Here is a 15,376-nt window from a genome sequence, read left to right on the forward strand (position 1 = left end):
TAATGTTAACATTCCGAATTGAGATTTCGCAATACCTTGGGTATTTTTTTGCTTTGGTGTATGTTGATTTGTTGTTGTTGTTATGCTTATTGTTAATTCATTATACTAGAATGTGGTACAGTATTTAGCATAATATTACATTGTAGTGCTATAGGTACGATACGCCTCAGTCAATGTTTATATACATAATCGTTTTTTTTTTTATAATGATGTTTTTTTATTCTGTTGGATTTTTCTAAAATAAAAGCGAAAAAAGTACCTATTTGGATCATATTGTTACACTAACCATAAAAACATGATTGTATAATAAAATAAATATATACAAAAAATCATCATTTATGCAGGAAAGTATTGGCTGCTGGAAAAAATATAGAAAAATCCAACGTGAAAATCAGAATCATTTGCAAATAAACGTACGAATAAAACTATATATATATTTACGCTCAACTCTCGTTAGGGGTCTTCCATTAATTACATCACACAAAATTTCGTTTTTTAGACCCCCCTCCACCCTTGTCACACTTTTTCATAGAAAAAAGGTAGGTCTTTAATACGGACTGTGACACTTGGCATGACCCATGTGACGTAATTTGTGGATGAACTCTTTTCTCAAATGTAACGCTATAAACGCTTATTCGGCCACCGCCTCGCGGTCTTACTAATTATTAGTAGCCAAGAATATTTAAACAATACTTAAACATGTTATATTCTACTCTAAAGTCTAAGTGCTACTTAGATATGTAGGTATGTGGTATTCGATCTATTCTATAAAAACAAGCAACTTCGTACAAAAGTAATATACAGGGTCTCCCATTCAGTATAAATCATACGAAGGCATATAGAACATAACCTTTAAGGCCTTATAAGTATTCGGTTACACCGTTTTGAACCCCATGTACCTATGTTCAGCTAAAATTAATATTATAAACTTTGCTTTTAGCAAGTATTTTCTAGAAAATATGATGCTTTGAAATTGTCAAATTTTTTATTTAGCGAGAAATTCTATACCGCATTAAATATGCTTCTGAATGCATGTTTTACTAATTATAAGAGATGTTAAACAATATATATTATATAACTGGATAGTTCAATAGTTTCAATACCTTGTGTATTCCAGCTTTTGTTTAGCTGAATTGTGATTATTTTCTTGCTTTTATATATTTCAGAATACCACCCTGGTCATGTAATCTAATGTTGTACCCTTAATAGCTGTGATTTTAAGTAAGAACTGTGTAGAATTAATATGCAACAGTGTAGCTATGTCAGTGTACTAATAAATATAGGTAACAATTTTGTGTATAAACGGCTTTATTATATACATACTGTCATCTAAAATATTTTTTTTTTCTTTAAAAACTGTCTCACAACTAATTGACATGAAATTTTAAGAATTCAAGATAATTTTTTCGTTTGTTTTTCGTATATCCCATGCCGCTAAGAAAATATTGTTATTGATTTCTTTAAGTTTTACCAAAAAACTACATTAATAATTAATAATCTCTAATCCGGAGGTCGCGGGTTCAAACCGCGGCTCGTACCAATGACTTTTTCGGAATAATTCGGAACTTATGTACGAAATATAATTTGATATTTGCCAGTCACTTTTCGGCGAAGGAAAACATCGTGAGGAAACCGGACTTGTATCCGGACGGGATCCTAATAAGGACTTGTTTACCCTCTGGGTTGGAAGGTCAGTCGCTTTCGTAAAAACTAATGCCTACACCAATTCTTGGGATTAGTTGCCAAGCGAACCCCAGGCTCCCATGAGCCGTAGCAAAAAGCCGGGATAACGCATGGAAGATGATGAATCTTTAAGTATTCAAATAATTTAAAATGTGTAAAGTTGAAGTCGACGTGCCTAATTGTGTTGTCTACCTACTGTGGCCATTTATTTTTGCAATGAATGTAATGACTAATGATCTTGTTTTGTTATTGAAAATTGATAGATCTGGCTTTATTCAATATTTAATCTGACTTCCTGTTAATATTTTAATATTTAAAATTTACTGAAATCTTGAATGTAACAGTACTTATACGAAAATATAATTAGATATGGTGCAACGCTGTCGTTTTATTTTATTTGATAAATTGTTGAAAAGTAATATATAAATAATCGTTAGGTTCCTTTCGGCTTTTAAACCTTTACTTGCAGTTGAAACCAGGGGTCGGAAACCGGTATTTGCTCCATACAAAAATACCGGTATTATTGCGTTCTTTGGTTTATTATTTAATTATTAATGGGACAATCTAATAATACAAAGTTGTTACCTAAATACATGATTCAGGTCTATGTAAAGAGCATAACATTATTACAAATATTGGGCCATTTCGGGGTTTTGTAAAAATACCGGTTCCGAGCCCTGGTTGAAACTGCGCGCGAATAAGCACCGCACTTGCACCGCACCCATGCCACAGATAAGCTGCAAACTTGCCTAATCTCAACTCGATTTTGCCAACATAAGAAAATCAAATTGCAATTATTACTGACAAATTATATATAGCTGGTCAACCAAATCTTGTCAGTAAAAAAAGGCGCGAAATTCAAATTTTCAATGGGACGATATCCCTTCGCGCCTACATTTTTCAAATTAGCTGCCGTTTTCTACTGTCAAGGTCTGGTTGACCAAGTATAACAAAATATGCATAAATATATTGATTTCTATAACTCATTTTCGCCATTTTGTCCCTTACGCCCTTTGAGCCTACGGTTGGCCTACGGTAATCGATATAATACAATTCCACAATTTTATTACAGACTACACTTTGATTTGTGCCGACAATATTATACTGGGTCAACCAAATCTTGTCAGTAAATAGGAACAAAAAAAACTATACTCATCCGTTTCTTTTGGGTGCTAGTACTAGTGTAAGACAAAGATAGTATGATTCTCTCTGTCTATGTTTGAAATCAAACAGACCTTTGACACACTATATGTCGTACAATATGCGTGTATGCCAGGTTTAAAAAGAAAGTCCATCAATTCCCGAACGATAAGAAAAAAAAAAGGCAACATTCAGCTGAAATGTCATTCACCGACAACAATTAAAAAATGTCGGAATCGTGTCAAGGCGGTAATTGTCATGAAAATATCGAATATGGGCCCGACGAATCACCCACCAAACTCATCGTCAATTACATTCCTGAAGTCATGACACAGGATATGATGTTTTCGCTGTTTTCCACAATGGGTAAACTGGAAAGCTGCAAGCTAATAGCCAACAGAGGATACGGGTTCGTGGAGTACGCGAGTGCAGAGGATGCCGTGAAGGCGAGGAAGGCCTTCAACGGCCTGCTGATGCAGAACAAGACGCTCAAAGTGTCGCACGCGCTGCTGAACCCCGAGATGAAGCCGCCCACGAAGCCGGAAGCCGACTGGAACCTCTACGTGTGTAACCTGCCCAACGAACTCACCTTGCAGGACTTGCACGGTCTTTTCGCACAATTCGGTAAAATAGTTAATTCCCGCATCGCCGCAGGCATAGCTTTTGTCTTATTTGAACACCAATATGAAGCGGAAAGAGCCATCCAAAGCATAAATGGCTCCACCCCGCCAGGTTTTTTACACCCTTTAACTGTTAAGTATGCTAATAAGACTAACCCTCATAAACATAAAAACAATAATAATAACTTTACTAAAAACGCGTTGGTTAAACCTTATCATTGGATTAATCATATGGGTGCTATAGGAGATCACAGCTCACCGAGCACATGGTCTATCTACGTTTATAATATTGCTCCGGAGGTGGAGGAGCTGACTCTGTGGCAGCTGTTTGGTCCGTATGGTGCTATAGTGTCGGTTAAGATTATCAAAGACCACCACTCTAACAAGAGCAAAGGCTTCGGATTTGTGACAATGCGGAACTACGACCAGGCCGCCATGGCCATTCAGGCCCTGAACGGCTACGTTCTCCACTCTCAGCCTCTCTCTGTTAGTTTCAAAACACAAAAAAGATAATGTCTAAGAGAAAGCCTTAAAAAAATTTACAATATCAATACAGTAATAAATAGACAAAACAATTATTGGTCCGCATATACAAACCGCATCAAAATAATCTGACTCTTGACTCGTACACCTTTGTGAAGTCTGGCGACTCTTGTTGAAAATATTATATTACTTTGAGCTATCAACATTGTTAAGTTTGTTTCTTATTATGAATAATAATTTATTCAGTTTGCTCGTTAAATATTTCAAGTTTACTAGACGTTTAAGATTGTATTGAAAAATTGTTGTTTGGAATTTCAACATCAGTTGTGAGCTATTGTAGCTTCATTATTTTTATCTATTATTTAAGTATAATAAACCATTTTAAAGGAAGTGCTTTTACAAGATCTTACTAATTGATAAGCCACATTGAGATGTTTAATCAACTACTAGTTTTAGTTGTACACTTTTTATAACATGATGTCTATTTAGGTAGTGAAAATGAGATCTAGATTATATCATATTTATACATTTAGTATAAAATTTGCTGAATTAAAGTTCATTTTCACAATTTTAGACACTGTTTTGATTTCTATTATATTATCCCTTATTTGGATAAATGTAACTAATATTTAACAAAATGCATTATTTTTTTTTTAAATAAAATATATTTATCTCCTTAATTATTTAAGTTTTTTTGTTAATTTTTCATTATTATTTTGACAAATCCTAATTCCCTATTTTCCCAAATATGATAAACATTTTCCTTACACTGTTACAAAACTGTAATTAGGTAGGTATACATTATATTTGTTTTAAACAAATTTGCAATTATTTATTGTAGATTTTTTTTAAATACCTACTCTTTAGTCTCATTACCTACCAACAATTTTTTTTTTCTTTAAAACTTTTTTGTGTAAAAATGTATTACATATTCGTTGTGATAAGAATTACTTGTTAGGAATACTTACTCCTAATTAATACAGTTTTTATCTGGCATTTAAAATTGATTGGGATAAACCCAGAGGTTGATAGCCTAATGAAAAAATTTAAATAAGTAAAGGGTTGATCAAACAAAAGTTATAGATAAACAGTTATCTCAAGTATTATAGATATGGATGTACGTGACACCACTGCAATTCTAACGTGCCAAATCCGGTGCACCAAACCATCGCCACTTATCTTGACCTTAGCGGGTTTGCGGCTTATCTTCCAACCATACAATCTTATCAGTTTACGCTGCTCAATCACTAGATGGCGCTTGGAGTCTGCCATCGCGACCTACATAATGCTAGCGGCAACTGCGGTACTGCAAACACTGCAGTAACATTCCAAAAAGTCGTAAGTTCTATTCGATGATAACAGATAAACGCCTTTTTGTAATACTTGTTTATAACACGTGCGTGCTCTAATGACGCAAAGGATAGTGAGATGGTGATGTGTGTCGGTGACCGAAACGAGAAAGCACAAGGAGGCGTCTCCCGGCGATAACCTAGGCCCAATATACTATTCGTGACCTTCGGGCTATTATTGGAATGTTAGGTAAGAAAAAGCACTGCTATTCTTATATAAAAGTTGTGTAAACATTGTATTATGTTGAGACGGTAAAGTAAATAAAAAAGTAAAGGGCAATGTAGATACACTTATAGATAGGTATTAGCACAGAATAAATAATAGTACTAGGTACAGAAGACTCACTCTCTAACAAAATGCGTTTGTTACGATCAGCACAGATACGGCCGCTAGGTGGCGACAGCGCCACGCGCGGCTTATGGCTTTCCCCAAAATTGGTGTGGAACGAATGTACTTTTAGCTACCTGTAGCAAAGCGACGAAATCGCGGAGTGAGCTGTGGAGCCACGCCTGGTATTAGCTATGCAGACTAAACAGTAAAGTGACGTACGCGCCTACCTACATATTACTATACTTACTATTTTTGGTAGGTATTATTAAATGCAGAAATCTACGCCTACTATTCAATATACTCTATGAATCTACGTCGTTTCCCTGCCTACCAACAAATCCCTTAAGGGCCCGGGCTGGGTCTAGGAAAACAGTAGCTATTTGTCAAAACTAAACTTTATTTATACTTTTAACAACCGATTTCCATGAGCGCTATTCAACTCTTTTAATAATAGTTCGTAATATGGCCATTTTGTGACAAGCAACAGCGTATTGTCAAAAAAATGTAGGTAGTACAACTTATGCTCGAGATGCTTATAGCAATAGGAATTTAGAGTGACAATAACCCTTTGACCGCCGTTGGCATGTATACAAGACAACGATAGAACGATACACTGGCGCCGCTGTCTTGTATACAAGACAAAAATTCAACCGCTCGGTAAATGTGGAAAAAATATCAATTATAATTTTTTTTACACTCATGTTAATGTTTTAGGTCCTTGTTTTAAAAAAAATTGCATTTATTGCAGCTATAGAAATCCATTCTTTTATAATAAGGCTCTCAAAAAAATTGCTCCAGATTTCAACGTTTTTCTTGTTCCTCGTCGCCGTTGTCTTGTATACAAGACAGCTAGGGATGGGAATGTTAACTCGATATGAGAATATTCAAAATAAATATCAAATCGCAAATCTGGTTTTATTTAAGCATTTGAACACTTGTTAAATGCCAATTGGTGGTAACAAGTAACTAGAATACGTAAAACGAGACGAGAGAGACAGGCATTAACTATAGCTGAAGTTCAGGGAGCTTCTTCAGCTGTTGATAGTAGAGTCAGACAAGTAAATCTGTCCTTGTGGTTTATTTGCAGAACAAAAGATTCATTTTAAGATGATAGTGTAGTGGGGAGTGATACCCTGCAGTGACCGCTTCGCACAAGAATGGTACAAGCGGACGCTAGGACTATATAGTCAGTGTCGCCTAACTATGAGAATGTTATATATTTGAAATTGACGAAAAATTGTCATGGTAGGGAGGATGTAAATACAGGACCTGAGAAGCTCATCTAAGGAACATGTCGAATGTGAAACATGCATTCCCGAACATTTCCGATCCCCACCCTTTTCCAATATTATTGTTTTTCACTCATTGACAATTCAATTAACCCACGTGCAATTTTCCCCAATGCAGTTCCGGTACTTACATTTATATTATCGACACACGATGCGCGGCTCTAACGTTACGCTTATAAAGTTTACGTACCGACAAGCGCTTACGCCGTTGACCTAGAGACTATTATTACTTAATCCGCGCGGAAACAGTCCTTGTCGGTCTGCACTGCGGACAGTCCATGCGCGCCGTTGTCTCCTATAAACGACTTCTTGTACAGCCTAGTGCGGTGATATTACGTCATGAATCGATATTGTTTAGTGGTTGTTTTTAATGATAAAGACCTTTATTTTTAACATTGTCGTGTGTAAAAAATATGTTAATTTTTGGCATTTTCGAAATAAATTAAAGTTGGATAAGAACAAAGCCAAGTTGAGAAGATTTTTACCATAAATTGTATATATCGATATCACTATTTGCAATCCCTAAACTTTTTATTACTTGTTTACTTAAAATTTGCTCTGGCGTGTGAGTGAGCGTCTTTGCGGACTAGGTCCGGCGGCCAAAAGGTTAATATGGACATTTCGACAGTTCATTATTTCCTAATAAGATCACAACATTCATGAGTTCAAAACTTTAGAAAGTTTCCAGGTTACACCTCAATCGGCGCATGCCTGAACTTCCCTTAGCGTAAATCGATAAATCTGTAGCAAAACGCAGCTGTCAACTTGAACTGGTCAACTGTGGCCTTATTTATTAATTAGAGAAGTTTATAGCTCAATGTTTTAGCCGTGCGAGTGAACGGGTGTGGAGTGCGTGTTCTGGTACCTAGTGTACCTACTACCTCTGGGTAGTTCGAGGAGGGGTGTCGCGTGGAGCGGCCGTGGCGGAGGGCGAAGGGTCCGCAGTAGCGGGGGGCGTAGGCCTCACCGTGAGCAGCAAGGTAGCGTATTGTGACATAACATAACCAACTTTACTTTAGACTTTAGTACCTACAATGAAGGATGTATTGAGGCTTTGAGCTTGAAAAATATAGGTATGCTATCTGAAGGACGATAACACGCAGCTAGGGGATACTGCGATTTTATTTCGTATTAAGTAGTTGTTAAAAATTCATATCAGGTTAATTGTCACCTGTCAAAAAGGGTGCTAGTTAAGTACTATACATATAATAGGTTGTACATATTTATATGTTGTATGAACATCCTACGTATATTCATCAATACTAGATATAGCATTGCATTTAATATACCTATATTGACATGCATGCATAACAGCAGCATGCACAACAGACAATAGTGACAATGACAATCATCATTCATCTCGAAAGGATATTACCGACTCCAAGTTTTTGGTCCTTCGAACCGGATCGAATGAATTATTACTTAATTGTAGTATCAGACTAGACAGATTGGGTGACAAAACTAGCAGATTGAGCAATCAAATTGGCATTTTAGTACTTATCTCGGATAAAAACAGATTTTACAATAGTGAAATCGTACTCGTACAATGAACGTTTGGTTTTAAATAGGTGTACCCGAGCCCGGGGGCGGCGCGCGGCGTGTGGGCGCTGCCGCAGCCGCCCCCCTGCACCATGGCGGCCGAGGAGCCCCTGCCCCCGTGCTCGCCGATGTCCCCGGACGCGCCCGCAGCACCCCCGCGCACCATCACAAGCTACCACCACTCGGACCTGCACCAGCTGATCTTTGAGGCTGTTAGGTCTAGGTAAGCTATTTAACTGTAGGTATCATTGAGGCCGAGGCCGAGGTGTCTTTCCCCTCACCCCATCGCTGTTGCCACTAGCAGCTAATCATTGAGGCTATATTAGGTCTTTTTTAATAGTCACTTTCTTTCCGTAGATATGGTGGAAAGGTATTGTAAGAAATAAGATACACTGATTCTTAAGAATTGAAAGTATTGTGACCGCAACTATTAAGAAGTCAAGTGGTCATTCTCTAACAGAGTACATCAAGTGTAAATAAATACGCGCCTACCTATTACAGAGTACTTCGTCGACTTTCTAAATTCTTATGTACTGCCTGCCAAGATGTAGCGACATTTTTGTGATTGCTTGTCATTGTGGTTTTTATTACGATAAAGAATCTGAATCTGATCTGACTGTTCCTTCGATCTTTCTAAGGGCCACAACAGAAACATCATTTATAATGCGATTGCGTATTTGCTCTGATAAATTCAGATCTGATGCCGAGGGTCACGGAAATATGGTTGATGGAATCGAATTTTCGTGACCACTAAATAACGTAAACTTTAAATCGAAAATTATCGGAGCCAATACACAATCGGGCTCTGAATTCAGATGAATCTTACTGTAATCCATCTTTCAGCGAAGTATCAGAAATCGAGCGGCTAGTCGAAAAGCTCGGCGTGGAGGTGCTCAGCGCTCGTGACCAACATGGATACACACCAGCGCACTGGGCGGCGCTGGATGGCAGCGTGGCAGTTATGCGGTATCTCCTGGAGCGGGGAGCGCCCGTGGATCTGTCCTGCCTGGGCACTCAGGTCAGTGACAATCAGACGCAGCCAATGGGAGAGGTAATTTGGGTTTATTACAGCGAGACGGCTGGATTTTAGGTGTTAGAGGAAAAAGATGAAGCTTTGTTTCTGGCGTTAACCTCTAGCCGCCCAGAGACCTATAAAAAGGTCTCCTGTTCCATTCTAATTTGAACTTTGTGTTGACAAAATAAAATTTCATTTTGCTTGGCAAGGTTTGACGTATGGGCGGCTACTCGGCTAGAGGATAAGAGTCTGATATAAATTTATTTGATTGCAGGGCCCTCGTCCTATCCACTGGGCCTGTAGAAAGGGCCATGCTTCAGTGGTGCAAGTGCTGTTACAGTGTGGAGTTGCAGTCAACGCTGCTGACTTTAAAGGTAACCTTAACAATTGTTGTTAACATAGGCCCAGTTGCACAACTACACTTGACTAATCAACTTCACTCTGCAATGAACTATGAAGAATTCCTAAACAAAATAAAATAGGAATCGTTTTAACGGTGACAGAGATTTAGCGCAACCGACCCTGAGTTGATTGCCGTCATCCTTAAGTCTTTTTTCCCACCCCCATTTCTTACCTGTTACATTTTCACACCGCTCGTCTTCTCCCCAGGACTAACCCCCCTAATGACCGCCTGCATGTACGGCAAGACCGCCACGGCAGCCTATCTCCTCGGCATGGGAGCCGCTACCAGGCTCGCAGACATCAACGGAGACACCGCTCTTCACTGGGCAGCGTATAAGGGACATGCCGACTTGGTCCGTTTGCTGATTTACTCGGGAGTGCCGTTACACTGTACTGACAATTTTGGCTCGACGCCGCTGCATTTGGCTTGTTTGTCGGGGAACCTGACATGCGTTAGGTTGCTTTGTGAGAAGGTATGTATTTGTGTATGAATATATAATTTAGAACTATTAAAGGATATCCTGGCGGTTTATGGCACTGGACTAAAATCAAGACTATTATTAATCACAGGTAAAAGCAGAACTCGAGCCTCGCGACAAAAACGGCAAGACCCCCCTCATGCTGGCTCAAAGCCACCGGCACGCCGAGGTGGTCAAACTCCTTACGAAGGAAATGAAGCGGAAGTCCCACTGGATGCCTCCATTATCGGAACTCTGGGCATTGCTGTTTGGTGGCGCGGGGGACTCGAAGGGACCACTGCTATTCTTCCTTGTGTCAGTGCTGTTGTGGGGTTACCCTATGTATGTTTTTAGGGTAAGTGTCCTTGAATACATTTTCGGTAACATGAGCTCTTGGCTATGGCTACAAAATATGAGAAAAAAAAACAGGACTTAATATTGATCCTTGTGGTACCTACACATGTCTACTTGTGTAATTTTAGGGGTTAATTTCATTCACGTCTATACTAATTGGTTTCGGTTGTCGTGTCTTAATTAATCGAAGGCCTCTTTGACAGGCCACAGCAATTACCCATGGTTATATAGGTTTATTCGTATTCACAACGTGTTTTCTTCCACAGTGCATCCCTCTAACGTGGAACACCCTCCGTCTCTCCCACTACTGCTTCCTCTACTGGAACGGCATCATGTGGCTGAGCTGGGTGATCGCGAACCGTCGGGACCCGGGCTACATCCCGCAGAACTCCGACACCTACTACCGCGCCATCCGTCAGATCCCGTACCTGGACAAGTGGAGGAAGAGGAACGTCATTCTGTCGCGGCTGTGCCACACGTGCCGGTGTCTAAGGCCGCTCAGGTAACATCTCTCACTATAATATCTTTCTTTCTCTCTCTAAGTATATGCACTTATTATAGGTGTGGTTTTTAGGACCTCGCCTAGATCTTTGACATTGTCTCCATTCCAATTCTCGACATTCTCCTGCGAAAACGCGAGCGGAATTTGAGTGAAGGTGTTTGATTGGCTCAAAACCTATCTACAGGGTCGAGAATTCGTAAGTGGTGTGTTCGCATGCGTGAATATTGAAGCGATCGATACAGATTACGGTGTACCTCAAGGAAGGGTGCTAGGGTCCACTATATTCCTAGCTTGTTGCCAAATATGTATTTCCTCATAAAGTCATAACCTTATGTTGAGTAGGTACATTAGGTAGGTACTTAAATGACTAAGTACAATTTTATGGATCCATTTCCTTCTGTAACATGTCTTTAAAACATTCACAGTGATTGCATAAACGATACTAATGCGGAAAATCCGTCATTTCTATAGGTACTTAGTTAATACTTACCTACAACAATGTTTCGCTACACAAACACGAGGATAATAATAAAACAAGGTTTTGCAACTTGGCCATGCGCTTGTGACATCTCTGGATTTGCAGGGGTCCATGGGCAAAGGTGGGTGCTTGTTTGCCACCGACGTGGTGTTAAAAAATTGTATTTGAATGAAGCTTGGGGAGGAAGAACCATGTCCTTGTCAAATGACAATTTGATGTTGATGTTTATTGTGTTGTCTGCGTAAGTCTTTGTTATATGACAACGAGACATGTCGATGAACTCAGAGCTGACATCATCCTTTAGTTTAGAGAACATACCTACTTAATAATATTTGGCATGACAACTTAATTTATACATGGTATGAGCAATGCAATGCGGTATGGGGAAGTCTAAACCAAAACATAAACTAACTAGATAAGTAAGGAAATATTAGCGAATACTGTATTTGCTGCCATTGATGTAGTGTTTGCAGCTAATCGTAAATAGTGACACCTAAGTAGATCGATAAAGAAATTAAGATTTACGATCTCCGCGATAGGCCTCAGAACTCTTTACATCTGGCCTCAGATCCAGGTTTGATAACAAATGATTATTATTCCCAGGGCCAAACACTGTCGCATCTGCAAGCGCTGTGTGGCCTACTTCGACCACCACTGCCCCTTCATCTACAACTGCGTCGGCGTTCGGAACCGCATGTGGTTCTTCCTGTTCGTGATGAGCGTGGCCATTAACTGCACGCTGTCCATATACTTCGCCTGCTACTGCCTTCTGCTTGAAGGATTTGGACTGCTGTATTTATTGGGACTGCTGGAGGCGCTCACTTTCTGCGCGCTGGGGTGGATTCTTACGTGTACTTCTGTAAGTATCATTCAACATTTTGCTCCTCATCGTGGTCTAATAGGCTAGCTGTGTGTAGCTTTCACCCCTAAAATGAAGCGGTTTTCGTTTATATCGCTAAAAATAGTGCGTCTTTTTGTAAATATTCCAATTACCTAGTTTTTCTACTGACCCGACCTTTCGTCATACATACATATCTACTTTCCATACTGGACTCTTGTCATACTGGAAGAGATCCCTGAAAGGGATAAGTTCGCCTTTGTACTAATGATGTGTGTTCTTTCATGTTTTATGTTTCTTTTTGTACAATAAAATATTTTACTACTACTATAGTTAAAGCTGGTCAACCAAATCTTGTCAGTAAAAAAAGGCGCGAAATTCAAATGTTTCTATGGGACGATATCCCTTCGCGCCTACATTTTTCTAATTTGCCGCCTTTTTCTACTGTCAAGATCTGGTTGACCAAGTATAGTTCTTCAGCCCTTTAATTTTTTTTTCCAGATACTTCATGCCTGCATGAACCTTACCACGAACGAGATGTTCAACTACAAGCGCTACCCGTACCTGCGGGACAAGCGCGGTCGCTACCAGAACCCCTTCTCGCGGGGCCCCGTCATGAACCTCATCGAGTTCTTCGTCTGCCTGCCGGATAAATGCGACGAGCAGGATCTGTTCCACGAGGAGAACATTTAACCAGGGATCGGAACCGGTTTTTTGCAAAAACATAGAAATAACCATATTTTTCGAATTATTTTATACTCGAAAGGTAGCACTCAGTTGTGTTTGTAGGTTACGACTTCGTATTATTAGATTGCCCAATTAGAAATGAAGTAATTAGCAAAGAACGAAAAAATACCGTTTCCGTTCCCATACAAAAAATACCGGTATCCGATCCCTGCATTTAACAGAGCTTAGTTATTTTATGAGCTTGCTTACCTTACTGCCACAAACGGAAGGTGAAATACTTGAATCGAGGCACTACACGAAGCTTCGACTTGGAATTGTTTTAAAAAAAAAGTTGGTGGTTTTCATAAAGTTACCTTAGATACAATCCAATGGAATATTCGTTGGCGATGTGAACGCAATAAGTACCTGAAATATCGTGTGCGTTGGTGCTACTGGTGTAGGTAAAGATCGGTTTTCCTATGATAGCGGTGCCGTCATATAGCGGCCGTCTCCATACTAAATAATACGGCTAAATATGGATGTCGTAGTATTTGTATGGAGACGGCCGCTATATGACGGCACCGCTTTCGGAGGATACCAAAGCTTAACTGGTGCCCATTGTCTACTTATAAGGAAAGAGTGCGATATATCCTTCTACATCTACGACGTTCAATTGTCACCACTAAAACGCCGGTTGAGGATAACTTTTGGCCTTGCCATTTGTTATGAGCAATTGGCAGTTTTTTTTTTAATCGCATTAGTCTAAGCCAGTCTAAGGCGACCAAGGAGTTCCACAATATTCTTTACATCGTAAACAGCTTGAGCAAATTTCCAAATTACGAAGCACCTTATCTAGATTCGCATTCAGCCTTGTACAAATAAATTTATTGGAAAGTTATTCGTTGTTATATTATTTCCTATTTCTGTCCCCTACTATAAATAGTAACTTGGTAAAAGGAATGGAAAATCGAAAGACTCATTTAGTTTTAAAATTTAGTTAACATAGAACAACAAGACTATGTCTACGACATAAATGAAAGAGACAGACTCACAACACCGAGTCGAGTGCGTTAAGTTTGGGCGACGCCCGGAGGATACGTGCATGTGCTATAACTCAGCTTACTTATATCCAGCCCGTTGATATGAAACAAGTAGGACTTAGCCCTTAAATGATTTGTTTAAATATAAACTTTAATAGCTGTCAATAGAGTCGAATATTATAACTGCCATATATGGCTTCGTATCCACTATAGGGTTTAGTGTAGAGATGCACCGGATATCCGGTTACTATCCGGTATCCGGCCTATCCGGCCGTTATTTTAGTATCCGGCCGGATACCGGATAGTGACCTACTATCCGGCCGGATACCGGATAGTAAAATTAACACATTTTGGGGTAAAAAATGGAATCTAAAAAACAGTCACGGTCATAATGCTAACGACACAGTAGATAGAAATGAATACGTAACCAATGTCACACAATACACTTATTTGTTTACACAAAAATACGCGCGCGCACTTGTAACTATAAACAAACTTACTACGTAATGACATGATAAAACTCGTTACGATCCTAGAAATGTGTCCGCGCGAACGTTCACTACGAAACAGGTCGAAACCTGCACGACGCGCACCTGCAAAACTCAAAATATAAGTATAGTTCCGCCGGCCGAATATACGGCGGCCGGATACCGGATATTCGGCCAGTGTCCAGGCCGGATATCCGGTATCCGGTATCCGGCCAAACAACTATCCGTTGCATCTCTAGTTTAGTGTCCTATACAATGCAATATTTATATAAATACAACACCATCATGAACAATACCTAAGTATCGTATATGGGTCAATCAACTATTTCTTGTTGTTATTCTGTCCCATCAGCGAGGAGACAATAGTAGCGTAGATTGTTAGAAGAAGTGCTGTACCATGTTCTACTAACATGCTCAGTAGATGCCCATTATGGAAAGGCCTTATAACTACCATAATATGCAAGTTTGGTTCATTTAAATACGAAAAACCTAGAATTTTAAGAGTGACTCAGGAGACCGTAACCATAGCAATGTGTGACAAGAAAAAGTTGATTAACCCATATATAATATATTTTGTTATTTTACTAAAAAATTGTAAACCTTATTTCAAATACATAAGAGCCAAGTTTGGTTAGTAAAATTGTGTTCCATAAAGTACCTACATAGTAGAAAGACTTTGATACTGTAGGGATGGGATACTA

At 39.2% G+C, this 15,376-nt stretch overlaps 2 protein-coding genes across 2 annotated transcripts; both read left to right on the top strand.

The window, feature by feature from the left end:
* The first annotated feature begins 2,987 nt into the window (after nt 1-2,987).
* LOC134650813 (ELAV-like protein 1) lies at nt 2,988-4,499 on the top strand. Its single transcript, XM_063505750.1, has one exon. It carries the CDS (start codon nt 3,051-3,053, stop codon nt 3,954-3,956), a length of 906 nt encoding a protein of 301 aa, XP_063361820.1. The 5' UTR covers nt 2,988-3,050; the 3' UTR covers nt 3,957-4,499.
* Nucleotides 4,500-7,618: 3,119 nt separating this feature from the next.
* LOC134651429 (uncharacterized) lies at nt 7,619-13,174 on the top strand. The gene is made up of 9 exons (XM_063506537.1): nt 7,619-7,875; nt 8,464-8,657; nt 9,278-9,452; nt 9,724-9,823; nt 10,059-10,324; nt 10,422-10,664; nt 10,930-11,165; nt 12,247-12,502; nt 12,983-13,174. Exons 2-9 carry the CDS (start codon nt 8,527-8,529, stop codon nt 13,172-13,174), a joined length of 1,599 nt encoding a protein of 532 aa, XP_063362607.1. The 5' UTR covers nt 7,619-7,875; nt 8,464-8,526.
* Nucleotides 13,175-15,376: the final 2,202 nt, after the last annotated feature.

The sequence above is a fragment of the Cydia amplana genome, chromosome 1, assembly GCF_948474715.1.
Source record: "Cydia amplana chromosome 1, ilCydAmpl1.1, whole genome shotgun sequence".
NCBI lineage: Eukaryota > Metazoa > Arthropoda > Insecta > Lepidoptera > Tortricidae > Cydia > Cydia amplana.